This window comes from Gymnodraco acuticeps, unplaced genomic scaffold, assembly GCF_902827175.1.
Source record: "Gymnodraco acuticeps unplaced genomic scaffold, fGymAcu1.1, whole genome shotgun sequence".
Classification (NCBI taxonomy): Eukaryota; Metazoa; Chordata; class Actinopteri; order Perciformes; family Bathydraconidae; genus Gymnodraco; species Gymnodraco acuticeps.
The window spans coordinates 506,194-522,840 of NW_022992185.1; the positions used below are offsets into that span (position 1 = coordinate 506,194).

Sequence of the window (16,647 nt, forward strand, 5' to 3'; positions counted from 1 at the left end):
ACGGCAACCCAAGATGGACACTTGACACAGTGGCTTTTAGCAAAGCTCAAAAATATAACGAGAGAGAGTTGAGTTATTTTTAATACAACGTGACTTCACTATTATTTTACAACTCTTTTTATTGGGTTCTTTTATTTGGGGTTAAGTATATTGTCAGAAAAAGTGAGAAATGTATCTAACTTCTGTTAGACAGAATGTGGATAAATATTGACTGTGAATGTATGCAAAAATGTATGGCATATGGCTGTCTAACAGAAGTTACATTCATTCCTGACTTATTCTGACAATGTACTTAACCCCAAATAAAAGAACCCAATAAAAGAATTTGTTAAATAATAGTGAAGTCACGTTGTAATAACAATAACTCAGTTTTCCTTTTGAGCTTTGCTAAAAGCCACTGTGTCAATATTGTCCTACTTGGGATGCCGTCCGGAGTGGACCATCTCGCACATGCGCACTGCAGATCGGGCAGAGCTGGCTAACCGATAACGATTTATTATTTTGAAAAGTCAAACCGGAAAAGCACTCTTATTGTGTAACTTGACATTGCAACTTCTATCAAGAGACGAACGGTAAGTAACATGATACTCGAGTGTAATGCTCAGTTATTTAATGACCACATTATTTTCAGAACAATGATATTATTATATTGGTATATGTTGTTCATGGGCAGCCGTATACTGTGCTCTCCATGCTAAGGACGTGCTCCTGGACTTAATGAGCACTGGCGTTTTCTTCGTCAAGCTGTTTCTCGATGGTTGCTAACGTGCTATTACCTGAATCCACCTCAACACACAGGCTGACCTGCTAGCTAACAGTTAGCCGGCTGGCCTTTTGACATTTTAATTCAAGAGGTGAAGAAAACAACCATTAATTCAATAATGTAAAAACGACATAGAGGAAATACTTTGGCTAGAGAGAACCTGCCAGACAATTTCACCGTTTGTGAATGATTTAATTTAATACTATTGCTTTTGAAAATAATGTAACACTTTATTATAACAATTGATTATCAATACGTGACTGTCTGCTCTGGTATTATGATAAAACAATTATCTCAAGGTCATACTTGTTGGGAATTATTCTTTCTCTTTATAACTTGTTGAGGTGTGGGTAAAAGCTATTACATTTATGGGTGTATTCAGATTATTCCTATTATTATAATAATAGGAATAATCTGAATACACCCAACTACCTGTTGGTCTGGCTGTACTATCTCTGCAGTGACACAAAGACACGTGTCTTCACTGTTAGATTATCCACAACTAGACAGAGAAGCCAGTGTTTTTGTGTTGTAATCACTTAAATGAGTGCTTCTCTCCAGACAGATGATGGCAGACCTGGGCATGAGAGCAGGAGACAGGGTGATGCTGGTGTGGGCTCAGCCCTCAGACCCAGCCGCCCTGAAACAGCAGGCGGAGGAGCTGGGGGCCATCGTAGGTGCAGACAAAGTGTCAGTGGAGAACATGGAGAGATTACTGATGTGTGAGTAACACTACGATTCTAAATTACACGAGGCAAGGTTGTTATTTAAAAAGAACTACTTCATCATGATGGCACTGCAGATGCCTCTGATTCACATTATTGTAAACTCCACTTAATTTAGTTCAGTTTCCAGATCACATCACAATTTTTTTTTCTCTGCGTTTGTGCGCTGGGCTAATGCTAATAATAGGTGCTTTCACACCGCAGTACTTGTCCCACTTTAGTAGCAGGGCTCGACATTAAGGACTGCCCGATGGCCCGGGGCCATCTAGTATTTAGCTCGGGCAATGAAGCCTCACCTGCTGGTTGCCCGATCGGGCAATCTATTGTGCCAGTATCATGCAGCTTGCGGATCCAGTAATGAGTGACCCGGCAGTAAAACTAAACATATCTATAACTAGTTTAGGTAGTTTGAGAGGTAATTAAAATAGCTACGTGTGATATTCTAACCTGAAGTGTGTGTTTTGTCCGCTCACCGCTGCATGTGATCATGCAGAGCTGCGTGTCCACTCGTCAGCAGCAGCTGATCTCTCTCTCCCGTCAGATTAGACTTCACTCGCGTTTATGTCCATATCGATCAGATCCAGCTAGTTCTAGCTAATGATATGACTACCTGTTTATTAAAAGACACCTACACAATAAGTATCGCTATGCAACTGGGTGAGGCCACAAAGTATAGCGCAGCATTATGTATTTGTTAACATGCCCACCGGAACCCCGAGGCATTACCAACAGATCAACGCACAATCAACCCACACAGGACATCTCTTTCTTCACATTACGTGTTAGACATTAGAATTGACTATTCTCGTCTGTCACATACTCTTTTGTCTGTCACATAAGTGGCGCAACTGAAGCGGTATTGCGCTAAAGGGAAATTATTTTGACCGGACATTTAGATTTGCCGGCTAATGGGAACTATGACGTCGCCATTTTGTGTGCTTCGCGGATGCGCTCGGCTCCTCTCGACTGCTGCTCGGGTCTGCTCGGTCAGCTTCCGGATGATGAGGCATTCGTTCGACCAACTTACAGTAGATAACATTACAAACATTTTTAACAGGGGCCATACTAGTGTAAATAATGTTTGTTTTGGCATTAATAACTGAATGTAATGTGTTCTACTTTTTTACATCTGGGAAGGCATTTGCCTTCATCAGATGGATAGTGTCTTGACCAACAACTTAAGTGTTTATTATAGCTATGCAGGGCATGCAAGCGAGCAAACACAAACAAGAACAAACAAACAAGTGAAATTTAAGAATAAAATTGAAATTGTACAATACAATATTGTGGTGGTTCATCTTATAATTCAGTCTAGAGAATGCACCAGACAGCATCAAAGACCTGCAAAAATCTAAATTTTCTAGGGGGACGGAGGCCCCCCAAACCCTTCGTGCCATTTCGTCCGCGCGCATTTTTCAGGGCAATCTCTATTGGGCTCAGGGCCATCTGTAAATTAGCTTAGATGGCCCACAGGGCCATCTCCCAAAATCCTTAATGTCATGCACTGAGTAGTGATGGCAGTTTGACACTGAAGCTTCGAACGGAGCTTCAACCCTGGACTTCCTATTCCATAGAAGCAGTGCTTCGAAGCTTGCTTCAAATCACGTGACATATGACGTCCGAAGCAGCAACTGCTTCAAATCACGTGACATGTGACGTCCGAAGCAGCAACTGCTTCATTTCCTGAATGAATCACTTGACTGGTTCACGGTCCATTCACGCGATTCAATGCTCTGCCTCGTCTCGATTCTGACAGGTTGAAACAGTTTCAAACTTGAGTGCTTCAACACTTTATGACCGCTCTAAACAATGCACAATGTGTGGGTTGTTGTCGTACTTTGCGTTGTTGTTGTTGGTATTGCATTTGATATCATTATAGAGCAAGCCAGGAAGAAAGATAGGTCGTTCTGGCTCGGGAAACACTTCGAAATGTGGAGAAGTTGTGAACAAGTACAGCCGGCGGCCCGAATGCGGCGATATCCTCCGCAGCTGGTTCAAATCCCGGAATGGACGTATTTTAATCATTGCTTTTCAACTTTAATAACTGATAAAAGGCCCAAAAACATGTCTAGCACTCTCTAGTTTCTTCTCAATAACCCAATACACACAATTATCAATCTTTAATTGCAAACAGAACATGATATTCAGTCTTAGTGTGAGTGTGTGCATCGAATATTTTTCAAGGCAAAGATACGTTAAACCCACTGCAGCCTTGCACTTCGCCAGGAGAGGTCGCTGTAACTGAAGCTTCGAGAAATGAACCTATTTCCGACACAATTGTCCAAGTGGTTCGACGCTTCATTCAAAGCTTCATTTTGCCATCACTACACTTTGGTTCCGATATAGTTCCGAAATGTTGCGTTCACACCAAAAAAATCCGGAACAAAAATTAGTTCATGAGAACCTTTTTACCCCCTTTTCCGTCTGGGGGTAAAAAGAGAACGTGCTAGAGAGCAGGGACTTTGGCTGGGCGGATTGCAAACCATGCCCCGTAAAACTCACAAAAAGTTTTGTGAAGCCGCCATTTTATTATCCTCGCATTAGCATTATTAGCATTAGCCCAGCGCACAAACGCAGAGAGACTAACTTATGGCAACACAAAAGAAAACATGGGAGCGGTGGAGATGAGGAGGTGTCGGCGTTCTGGCGATTTACTCGGAAGGCTTCAGTAGAAGCTGCTGGGAGTAGTGTTAATTTCGTCAGCTATTTTTTTATTTAGTTTTAGTCTTAGTCCTGTGTTAAATTTCCTTTTTAGTTTTAGTCATATTTAGTCACCTTCATCCTGTTTTTATTTAGTCAAGTTTTAGTCGACTAAAAGTCTGAGCATTTTAGTCTTATTTTAGTCGACTAAAACAGTAAACATTTTAGTCAAGATTTAGTCGACTAAAAGTCTGAGCATTTTAGTCATATTTTAGTCAAAGAAAACTAATTATTTTAGTCTACTTTTTGTCAATAAAAACTATTGTGTATTTTTTAGTCATCAGATTATATAGAACATTTCAGTCAAACTAGTCTAGCCAAAACCAATAATTTGTCATTTTAGTATATATAAATAAATAAGATTATATCTTGTCCTTATTTGATGAAAAACTCAGGTTGAATGATTAAGAATGCAGCTTTGCAGAGAGTATCTGGTCAGGTTTGTGGTGTTTTTACCAGCTGTGTTATGGCCACATTGCTTCCCTTCTGATAAAACAATGCATTCGCTTTTTTTCTCCGCCTCATTGTAGCGAAAATGGGCCCAAATATCACATCGTTTCTTTCTCCCAAGCAGTGGTGGCTTTAGACTTTTTCGTTGTCAGTCATTTTGACGGATCGTAACATTTCCGTCATAATCCATTATTATCCGTCGAGTACACAATTTATCAATCACTCGCGCTGACGGGGGGTATTCGGTTAACGCGAGTGCGACCACTGCTCCCAAGCCCTGTTGCCATTTCATTTTCTGTTAAATAAGGTTAGTTAGACCATGAGTTAGACCCGAGTCTTCCTGACAGTTCATATTGTGCCGCTGCCCGGTGTAATTCAAATCTACCGCCGCGCGCACCGCAGCCCCGGAAATGGAACTGCTGGGAGAAAAACTGACTATCAGAGATGTAACGTTATCTTTGATAATATTTCGTCTCCTCATTTTTCGTCAACGAAAGTAAAGAGAGATTTTGGCATAGTTTTTATTTAGTGAACTACATTTTCGTCTCATCACTTTTTGTCAACGATATTGCATGATGATTTCGTTAGTTATTGTTTACTGCCGTCGGTGCCGTCTCGTCATCGTCTCGTTTTCGTCATGGAAAAAAAGGTCGTTGACGAACATATTTCGTCATAGATTTAGTCAACGAAATTAACACTAGCTGGGAGTCCCAGCAGCTTCTACTGAAGCCAGTCCCCAACTCCGGGGACTTCCGGCCGGGGATTTCGGGTGGCAGTATACGACGTGAAGTTGTTTGCGGCCTGCCAGTAAACCCAAAGAAGAAGAAGTGATGTCAGCGGCTTCATTTGCCTAATCCTCCCCCAGGGATTTATTCCGGTGTGAACGCGATCTGTACTTAGTTCATGAGAACTAAAGAGTTCTCATGAACTAAGTCCTGATTAACCTTTGTGGGAAAAGTACTGCGGTGTGAAAGCGCCTAATGCTAATGCGAGGATAATAAAATGGTGGCTTCACAAAACTTTTTGGGAGTTTTACGGGGCGTGGTTTGCAATCCGCCCAGCCAATCAGAAATAGGAACCTTTTTCTCCCACAAAAGTCCCTGCTCTCTAGCAGGGACGGAAAAGGGGGTAAGAAGTAGTGCTGCACGATTAATCGAAAAAAGATCGTGATCTCGATTCAGACACCTATGCAATCTCATTTCTAAATTACGGCGATCCTATGATGTCATGCTGATTTTTTAATTGTTTTTTAAAAAATTTAATATTTTGCTTCTGAATAATACCAACTTGCAATGTCAATCATACTTAAACGATGTAAAGCAAATATACTCTATACATTTAACATTAAAGTACCATGATCGCATGCAAATGGTAGTGTTCTGTCTGTCTCTCTCATGCTCATGCAGTGTTAACGCTGCAGCCACTAGTGTTGCCAGTTTTTGCGGAAGGAATAAGCAACCAGGTCTATGAAAACAAGCGCAAAAGAACATGAGCACTTTAAACCTATACATGTCGGGTCGGCTATTTGAAAATAACCTATCTACAAGCTCACAACCGCAACAACCATTATTACTAATTAGAGGGGCGTGGCCCCACAGCTGTGAGAACTCAGCAATCAGGCGTCCATTTTAGGTAGCTCTTTCCTGGAGCGTCAGCTTCAGCGTCAGACAGCCGAAGACTGACAAAGACATTGGAGTCCTGCGGGAGTAAGACTGACAAAGACATTGGAGTCCTGCGGGAGTCACGAGGGTGGCAAAGAGGAGGCAACTCCTACTCTGATTGAGCTAATTACCGCTGGTGTTTTATTTTATTTTATTTTATTTAGTTTTCTAGCCCCTCATGCTATAATCATGTGTATTTTCTCCATTCCTGTTCATGTGTCTTCTCGCAATTATCACTGGCCCCGTGTATCTCCTAATCGCTATAACCGGCCTGCTCTCGTCTATCCCACATGCTCCACTGACATCCAACATCTAGTTTCAGGTGGCCTGTGGAACTGCCAGTCAGCTGTTCCTAAGGCTGACTTCATCTCTGGCTACGCCTCCCTGCAGTCTCTGGATTTCCTTGCTCTCACTGAGACCTGGATTACTCCATTCAACACATCCACCCCAGCAGCTCTCTCCACAGCATATTCCTTCTCCCATACACCCAGACCCACTGGCAAAGGAGGTGGCACTGGTCTCCTGCTCTCTCCCAAATGGAGCTTTTCCCTCTTCAAGCTACCTAACTTCACTCCTTCCACCTTTGAATTCCATGCCGTCACAGTAACCCATCCTATACAATGAACCATTGTTGTTCTCTACCGTCCACCAGGCGCCTTGGGGGACTTCTTGGAGGAATTAGATAATCTCCTCTCACACATCCCTGAAACTGGCCCTCCCGCTGTACTTCTCGTAGACTTCAACCTCCAGACAGGGAAGATAGACGAACTAACATCTCTGTTAACCGCCTTTGCTTTCTCACTGTCTCCGTCCCCACCAACTCATAAAGCTGGCAATGTCCTTGATCTCATATTCTCAAGGAACTGCACTACTTCTAACCTCTCTGTAAACCCACTCCACACATCCGATCACTTCTTCATTTCATTCTCTCTACCCCTTTCCAAACATAACAAACTAATCTCTTCTCATCCTGCACCTGTCCGCCGTAACCTTCGTTCCCTCTCCCCCTCTACCTTTGCCTCATCGGTGCTCTCAGCCCTCCCTTCCTCTGACTCGTTCCAACTCCTGCCTCCAAACTCTGCTGCAGAAACTCTCCTCTCTACTCTCTCATCCTCTCTGGACTCTCTCTGTCCTCTCACATCTCGGCAGGCTCGTCAGTCCCCTCCTGCTCCCTGGCTAAATAACGCACTGCGTGCTAATAGAACCGTCCTTAGGGCAGCAGAGCGGAAACGGTGGAAATCCAAACACCATGACGACCTCCTAACCTATCAGGCTCTCCTCTCCTCTTTCTCTGCTTCGATCTCTCAGGCAAAAAGCACTTTCTTTCAAGATAAGATCCAATCTTCCTATTCCAATCCCAAAAAACTATTTTCCATCTTCTCCTCCCTCCTGGACCCCCCCAAAGCCCCTTCCCCCTCATCCCTTCTGTCAAGCGACTTTGTTAACCACTTTGAAAAAAAGGTTGATGATATTCGCTCTTCTTTTTCTGACTCACCTTTACTCACCGCTGGGTCACCAGACCCCCCTTCCACCCACACACTAACCTCCTTTTCCCCTCTCTCTCCAAGTGAGGTTCTTACCCTCATTACCTCTGCCCGCCCTACCACCTGTCCTCTGGACCCTATCCCTTCAAACCTCCTTCAGACTATCGCTCCTGATATTCTACCGTTTCTCACCCATTTCATCAACACTTCTCTAACTTCTGGTCACTTTCCAAATAGTCTTAAGGAGGCAAGAGTAAACCCTCTCCTAAAGAAACCCACTCTCAACCCGTCTGATGTTATAAACTACAGGCCTGTCTCTCTACTCCCGTTCCTGTCTAAAACACTTGAACGCGATGTCTTTAAACAACTCTCCTGTTATCTCCATCAGAACAACCTTCTGGATCCGCACCAGTCTGGTTTCAAGGCAGGTCACTCCACAGAAACTGCTCTCATTGCTGTCACTGAGGAACTGCACACTGCCAAAGCAGCATCCCTCTCCTCTGTCATCATCCTGTTGGACCTGTCTGCTGTATTCGACACGGTGAACCATCAGATCCTCCTTCACACTCTCCAAGAACTTGGAGTTTCAGGCTCTGCACTTTCCCTCCTCACCTCATACCTGAAAGACCGTACCTACAGGGTAACTTGGAGAAGGTCCGAGTCCGACCCTTGTCAATGAACTACAGGGGTCCCTCGGGGCTCTGTTCTTGGTCCCCTCCTCTTCTCCTTGTACACAAACTCGCTCGGATCAGTCATTAGCCCGCATGGTTTTTCATACCACTGCTACGCTGACGACACCCAATTCATTCTGTCCTTTCCCCGCTCAGAGACCCAGGTCGTTGCACGCATCTCTGCTTGTCTAGCTGACATCTCTCAGTGGATGTCTGCTCATCACCTCAAGCTCAACCTTGACAAGACTGAGCTGCTCTTCCTCCCGGGAAAAGATTGTCCCACTCTTGACCTGACAATCAACATCGGCACCTCAGTTGTTTCCCCGACTCAGACTGCAAGGAATCTGGGTGTGATCCTAGATAACAACCTGTCCTTCACTGCAAACATCGCTGCTACAACCCGTTGTTGCAGATACACGCTTTACAACATCAGGAAGATACGTCCCCAGCTGACCCAGAAAGCCACGCAGGTTCTGGTCCAGGCTCTCGTCACCTCACGCCTAGACTAATACAACTCCCTCCTGGCTGGTCTACCTGCATGTGCCATCCGACCTCTGCAACTCATCCAGAATGCAGCGGCTCGTCTGGTCTTCAACCTTCCGAAATTTTCCCACACCACTCCGCTCCTCCGCTCCCTTCACTGGCTTCCGTAATAAGTAATAAGGGTACTTTTATCTTGAGTTCTGTGCCAATGCCCGTTAGCATTTTTCGCTCAGGGGTCATTTAGATGCTTCTTATGAGACTTGTGTTTTGTTTTGGTAAACATGGTTTGTATCGTCAGTTAGCTGAGATTATTTCCGTTAATCTGGTATAACACATTAATAGGTTCTTAAATATTAAGATCCCCTGAGACCAGTGGCGGTTCTAGAACATTTTACATGGGGGGGCAAGAGGTCATGCCAGGGCAGACAGTACGTGGTATTTTATACTGTATATAACCTATTTATTGTTAATTCATGCCCTAACACAAGTGTTCTTAATGCACAAGAGAAACAAGGTGTTCAGACAAACAATCGGGTGCCCTTTGAGTCCCCCAAGCTTACCTCAACCATTTTAAATGAAAGGAAACTACAAAATGTATTTTAAAGCAATGAATTAATGGAACAGGTTTTTTTGCATTACAATGTCAAACTAAATATATATTTTGTTTTTAAAAAATTGGTTTTCTTAGTATTAGACAGACATATTTGCATGTCCTCACTAAGCATTATTACATATTAATTTAATATCAAACCAATCAAAATGGCCAATTATCCCAAAATGTTGCTGCTAATATAATCATATGCTTGTCAACTTTAACTGATCAAAAATAAATTCTGAAAAAATACTTGAATTATCTATGAAATTGCAATATTGTCCCTCAGTTTGTTTCAACCTCGTCAGACCATACCATTTACCCTCCTATTAAAATAATGGATCAGTCCATGTGTGATCTGCATTGAGGGAATTACATCACAAAAGTGTCAGTTTCTTCTCTTACCTATATTTCAGTTTTTGTATTTTCAGATTAAGATTGACAAACTAAACATTTCAATTTATAATTAAGTACACAAATGACATCACCCATCTCTTCAGAGAGCTGAAGGGGACCTGTGCAGCAACACATTTCAATCAATATTTGTCAATACTAAGAGCTGCTAGATTGTGCTGCTGTAATGGAATATGTAAGGAGAATAAGAACATACCATGTGGTCCAGCTGGAGTTTCATCTGCCTCCTGATCCCTGCCTCTGTCCCTCTTTCTGACACTTCATCTTTATTCCTCTCATATATTTCTTCTTCTTCACTAATGTCTTCATCTCCTCCTCCTGCTGACCCTCCTGGTCTCTTCATCTCCTCCTCTTCCTCCTGCTCTGACCCTCCTGGTCTCTTCAGTGAACTCTCTTTTCCTTTTCCTCTTTCTGTTCGTCCTGATCACTTCTCATATGTCTTTTTGTTGTTGTTGAATCACTCCTATACTCTGGCCTGCAAGAGTCTACTTGTGAAAAGCACTGGGACAAATGCTTGTATAACTTTACGCGTTAGGGCCATGTAGCCTAGCTAATATGTAGCATATCATAAATATAACATCAGAAAGTATTGATCAAGCGCACACAGGCAGCTGTGTTTGGATCCAGTTTTTACAGTAAAGGATGTATCCTGGTTTCATTGATCTGGCCTCATTGCTGTGATGTGTAGTTTACGTGGATTTAATAGTAGGCTACCGCGTAGTTTAGCAAAGTGATCGATCTCCCAGCTAACGCTGTCTGCGTAGTATTTTGTAACGTAACGCCCCAAATAGCGCCTGTCTGTTAAACGCTATCGATTCAAACGGCAGCGTTTTATTAATATTTAGTTTCAAGCTCTCGTCCTTAGTAAAAACAAAACTAGTGGAAAGGGAAATGCTCCCAGGGGAAGCTGATCCATAGGTGCTGGGACAGCTCGCTCCCTCTCTGCAGCGGTGTGAGCCGCGGTCTGTGTGTGAACGCCGCTCCGCAGTTTAATGCAGGGCCGTAGCTGCGTTTTTAACGGGCCTAAAATTATATTTAAAATTATTCACTTTTAACTAATGTAATGCTTGTTTTGTTGCTTGTGGAAATAGTGTAAGTTTGTTTTAGTACAGTTTTAGGGAAACAAAAGTTAGGGGGGCAGCTGGGGGGGCCAGGCTCTACATTGGGGGGGGGCAACTGCCCCCCCCTTGCTCCCCCCCCGTAGATCCGCCCCTGCCTGAGACACAGTATCGTGAAACATTTTTTTTTTACATTACGTTTTTTATGAATTGAACAACAGAAAAATAATCGTTAGATTAGTCGACTAATCGATCAAATAATCGCCCGATTAATCGTTTTCAAAATAATCGTTTCCCCCCAGCACTACTGTTTAAAGCCACAATAGTTGGCTCCAGGTGCCACATTTTGAATGTAGTTATGTTTGTTCAGTATTCAGCAACTACAGACTAAAGACACAGTTATGTGAGAGACAAGAGAGACAAATGTCTGTTTAAATTCATTGTACTCACGTGACGTCTAAGAGTAAGAGTGCAATAAATATTTTCATTGAAACTATGAGAATCGTGTGAGAATCGTGATCTCAATTCTTATGGAGGAAAATCGTGATTCACATTTGAGCAAGAATCGTGCAGCACTAGTAAGAAGGTTCTCATTAACTAATTTTAGTTCCAGATTTTTTTGGTGTGAACGCAACATTTCGGAACTATATCGGAACTAAAGTGGGAAAAGTGCTGCGGTGTGAACGCGCCTAAGGGGACAGGTAATAAGCGGAAAAGCATGACATGGGCCCTTTAACTAAAGTAAGATTTCGAATGCAGGACTTTCACATTGTATTATTGCTATGTATTATTGCTATGTATTATTTTTTACTATGTATTATTGATACTTTCGATCAAGTAGAAGATCTCAGTGTTTCATCCACTGTTGATTCAGCCTGTAAGCATGAACACAGTTCTGTCAGAAGTGAGTAAATGGGTGTAAAATGCTCCTCTCCTCTCTCAGCCTCCCACTCAGCGTCCTCCTTTGACTGGGTACTCTCTGGCCTCGTGGCAGACAGCTCCTCCATCCACAGCTCAGAAACTCTGGCAGAAATTGCCAAAGTGCTAAAACCAGGAGGGAGGCTCTTCCTTGAGGAAGCAGTAACAGGTGAACGGTTGTTCTTACTTATTTTCTAGATGTTTGACGGCTGAAAAGTATGAAAAATGTAGTGATATGCATCTTGATACCTGTAAAAGGGCAAAGTACACTAATAATGATTCACAGCATTATGTTTAACACTGATAAAATAAATACAGGCCGATTGTCGAACCTCAGATTGAGGAGGAACAATGCGGATTCCGTCCTGGTCGTGGAACGACGGATCAGCTTTTTACTCTCGCAAGGATCCTGGAGGGTGCCTGGGAGTACGCTTATCCGGTCTACATGTGTTTTGTAGACTTGGAGAAGGCGTATGACCGAGTTCCCAGGGAGTTACTGTGGGAGGTGCTGCGGGAGTATGGGGTGAGGGGGTCTCTACTCAGGGCCATCCAATCTCTACTCCCAAAGCGAGAGCTGTGTCCGGGTCCTCGGCAGTAAGTCGGACCCATTTCCGGTGAGGGTTGGCCTCCGCCAGGCCAACCCTCACCAATCCTGTTTGTAACATACATGGATCGAATTTCGAGGCGTAGTCGTGGGGGAGGGGGTCTGCAGTTCGGTGGACTAAGGATTGCACCACTGCTTTTTGCAGATGATGTGGGGCCATGGTTCTCAGCAGGAAACTGATGGACTGTCCACTCCAAGTAGGTAATGAGTCCTTACTCCAAGTGAAGGAGTTCAAGTATCTCGGGGTCTTGTTCTCGAGTGAGGGACCAATGGAGCATGAGATGGGCCGGAGAATGGGAGCAGCGGGAGCGGTACTGCAGTCGCTTTACCGCACCGTTGTGACGAAAAGGGAGCTGAGCCAGAAGGCAAAGCTCTCTGTCTACCGGGCCAATTTCGTTCCTACCCTCACCTATGGTCATGAAGGATGGGTCATGACCGAAAGAACGAGATCGCGGATACAAGCGGCCGAGATGGGTTTTCTCCGCAGGGTGGCTGGTGTCTCCCTTAGGGATAAGGTGAGAAGTTCAGTCATCCGGGAGGGACTCGGAGTTGAGCCGCTCCTCCTTCGCATCGAAAGGAGCCAGTTGAGGTGGTTCGGGCACCTAGTTAGGATGCCACCTGGGCGCCTCCCTAGGGAGGTGTTCCAGGCACGTCCAGCTGGGAAGAGACCAAGGGGTAGACCTAGGACCAGGTGGAGGGATTATATCTCTTCGCTGGCCTGGGAGCGCCTTGGGATCCCCCAGTCAGAGCTGGTTGATGTCGCCAGGGAAAGGAAAGTTCGGGGCTCTCTGCTGGAACTGCTACCCCCGCGACCCCGACCACGGATAAGCGGGAGAAGATGGATGGAAAATACATACAATATTTACATTTGACTTAGTATTGTTTATCCATGAATGTTGTCTCTTTCATGTGTCATATGTCTTTATCCACAAGGGCACTGTGAGGCTTTGGCTCTGATTGTGCAATTGTGTGTGTGACTCGTTTCTCTGTGTTCCAGGAGCTGAGGCCCAGAGTGTGAGGACAGCTGACAGACTCATGTCCGCCCTGAAGCTGTCGGGCTTCATGTCGGTTACACAGGTGCGTGATAGCGTTCACATACAAACAGCATGAGCATGAGTATGTGGTTGTGGCAACACCTCTGAAATGTGATCAGGAGAACGATGGATGGTTAAAGCCATCAAACAAAGCAGAGCTGTATTCATTTTTGTTCCAGAAGATCCTGTTTTGCATGTTAGTATTCTGGGCCTATGTGTATGTTGTAAGGGTAACTTCTGTGTAGCAATGCAGTGGGAGTCACCGACTCAGGAAGGAGACACGGTAGAGCAGGAGCTTTGATGTCAAACACTGATGATTTATTTGGAGTTACGGCCGGAGAGATTCACATCACAAGTCACAGCAGTCACGGTCTGACTGCACGGGTGGGTTGCCACGTCAATTCTGGAGCGCCTCTCTCTCGTTAGCCCATTTAACTGGTTTCACAGAGTAATCAACATATTTCGATAAGATAGCTTAGACAGTTGGGCACACTGAGTTACTTGCGTCCGTCACTTATGGCCTCGAAGATGTCATACCCTGGAGTCCACAAACAACAAAGAAGGAAGTGTCCCAGTGCACCCACAACAACAGACCATCTGTGACCTAGTGTTGCCCGGTCACAGAATGGGAACAATAACATTATGGCTGAAGCAGCCTATGTCCTTAAAGGAGATAAACAGACGTCAGGGTTGGTCATGTACGTCATATCTAGGAGTCTAGGACAATTATTTCCCTAACATATGTAATATGTAAAAGAATATATAAATGGTACATTGAATTTACTCTGAGTGGTCTTTTAACTTTGGTTTCTTCTTTCTTTTGGGTAATCATTCACACCAGTGTTTACTCTCTGTCCTGTTCACCCTTCTTCCTCTCCCTCCAGGTGAGTGAAGCAACTCTGAGTCCTGAGGCAGTGACCTCTCTCAGGATGGCCACTGGTTACCAAGGAAACACTCTGTCTAAAGTCAGAGTTTCTGCCTCTAAACCTAACTTTGAGGTTGGATCCTCCAGCCAGCTTAAACTGTCCTTTGGCAAAAAGCCAGGTGGGTTTAAAGCGCAGTGTTCATGTATTTCCATAGCACATTTCTTTCTACAACTGTTAATTTAATTTAAGGAGACTCTTTCTGTTGAGACGTCTGTTCTTCTACCATATGGGACACCTTTTATAAAGGGTATGATAAAACAACAAAATATGTCTCGACATTTGAACATTCAATCTGCATTTAAGGGTTTTCGAAGTACCAAAATATAATTTTAGATTATTTACAGAACATTTGTGAACAAATATCAAGGTTTCTTATTTGTTTAGTTTTGAACATCAGTATGTCTGAATGTATTTTATATGGTATTATGTAAAGTCCTATAGTCACATGTTTACTGATGTAACTCATGGGCACAAATGTCTGATTCAGCAGAGAAACCTGCTCTGGATCCCAACACCGTCAAAATGTGGACCCTCTCAGCCAATGACATGGACGATGACGATGTGGTGGGTTCCTGATGTAGAACATAAGTATTATTTTTATAGCCACAAAAGTATATTTCTTCTTCAGCCCACTTTTCTGAGTCCTTCACGTCTCCTTTGTTTCTCTTCTAGGATCTGGTGGACTCGGATGCTTTGCTGGATGAAGATGACATGAAGAAGCCAGACCCAGCTTCTCTTAAAGCATCCAGCTGTGGAGGAGAGGCCAAGAAGAAAGCCTGCAAGAACTGGTGAGGCCATCACACAAATGTTTCTGACTGTTCAAAATCCAACAAATTGTTTTTGTCAGAGCTAGGTTTTTTTTCTTACAAATGTGTTATTTGAAAAGCATTTAAGCATTACATGACACACAATCTGTATTTTGTTGGGTAGCACATGTGGTCTTGCAGAGGAGTTGGAGAGTAAAGGAAAACAAACGACCAACCTCCCAAAATCTGCCTGTGGAAGTGTGAGTGTCTTCTGATTTTATATCACCAAATTCTCACCATGTTTACTCATATTTATTCTCCTATTACCTGTTAACAGTGTAAACAATAATAGTGACAATGATCTTTATTCCTACTCGTGGCAGTGTTACCTTGGTGATGCGTTCCGATGTGCCAGCTGTCCGTACGTGGGGATGCCAGCGTTCAAACCAGGAGAAAAGATCGTGCTGGACAACAAGACGCTGACCGATGCTTAAACCCCCCCCCATCTCACATGTCCTACTGCTCATGCCTCAAAATATTACATTCCTTACTTCTCTCTGCCAGCCCGAGACCCGATTCCCTCCCCCCAGAGTTCAGAGCTTTTTCGGTCCTTGCAGATGTGATGGGTGATTTTGCCCGTCTGTCTGCTTAGTGAGATGGCTTCTGTTTGGTGCGTTCAGAGTCAACAACTAAAACATCATCCTTTTTTCTTCAGTGACTCACCATGTGGTGGTGCCCTCAAGTATAAACTATATCAAGCCACGTCCACTGAGTTTCTTAATTTGAGAGTATTGCCATGAAGGATGAGCTTTAAAATAAATGAAAATAATGCACTGTCAAGTACTGTTGTTAATTATGCAAATGATGGTGAGCTTGGCTGGTTCTAGTATGTAAAAACGCTGAATACATTTATTTTCCCTTAAAGTTCTTTAAAGGTCCCATGTCATGCTTTTCCGGTTATTACCCGTCCCCTTGTGTGTTATGAAGGTTTTTATGCATGTAAACGTCTGCAGAGTCAAAAACCCTCAAAGTACACCCTGTAGCGAGTACAACTCTTAACACAGAAAATCAACAAGCGCCAACAAGCCAGTTAGGACAGAGAGTGAATACACATACTATACAGAGATGCTGTATGAGAAACCAATATGATTTTGGAAAATTGCACAAAAAAATCTTGACCAGACATATTTAGAGTATAAGATGAAAGCTGCATTATGTTCACCAGTTTATAATGAATAATACAAAAATAACTTTTTTTAATTTAAAGTGGACCTATCATGCTATATTTGAATAATATATTGTAGGGCCATACCTATATAAAACATGCCTGTGAAGTTGTTGTTTTTTAAATACCAAACAGATCATGCATTTTAGCCATGCCTCATTTCGCGCTATTTGCTCTATTCCAGCCCTGTCTT

At 43.5% G+C, this 16,647-nt stretch overlaps 1 protein-coding gene across 3 annotated transcripts; it reads left to right on the forward strand.

Moving 5' to 3' along the window:
• Positions 1-437: 437 nt before the first annotated feature.
• ciapin1 (cytokine induced apoptosis inhibitor 1) lies at positions 438-16,167 on the forward strand. 3 transcript variants are annotated; one of them, XM_034205101.1, is made up of 9 exons: positions 438-572; positions 1,325-1,485; positions 11,945-12,088; positions 13,521-13,600; positions 14,442-14,601; positions 14,971-15,047; positions 15,156-15,271; positions 15,414-15,489; positions 15,613-16,167. In XM_034205101.1, exons 2-9 carry the CDS (start codon positions 1,329-1,331, stop codon positions 15,721-15,723), a joined length of 921 nt encoding a protein of 306 aa, XP_034060992.1. In that variant the 5' UTR covers positions 438-572; positions 1,325-1,328; the 3' UTR covers positions 15,724-16,167. The 3 variants fall into 3 exon arrangements, with proteins under 3 accessions (XP_034060992.1, XP_034060994.1, XP_034060993.1); XM_034205103.1 differs by having other exon boundaries at positions 14,974-15,047; XM_034205102.1 differs by lacking the exon at positions 438-572 and adding an exon at positions 586-854.
• Positions 16,168-16,647: the final 480 nt, after the last annotated feature.

Coding starts and splice junctions, on each gene's coding strand:
- ciapin1 (XM_034205101.1), top strand. CDS start 1,329: ATGATGGCAGACCTGGGCATGAGAGCAGGAGACAGGGTGATGCTGGTG. Junction 1,486..11,944: donor CATGGAGAGATTACTGATGT/GTGAGTAACACT, acceptor CTCCTCTCTCAG/CCTCCCACTCAGCGTCCTCC. Junction 15,490..15,612: donor CAAAATCTGCCTGTGGAAGT/GTGAGTGTCTTC, acceptor TACTCGTGGCAG/TGTTACCTTGGTGATGCGTT.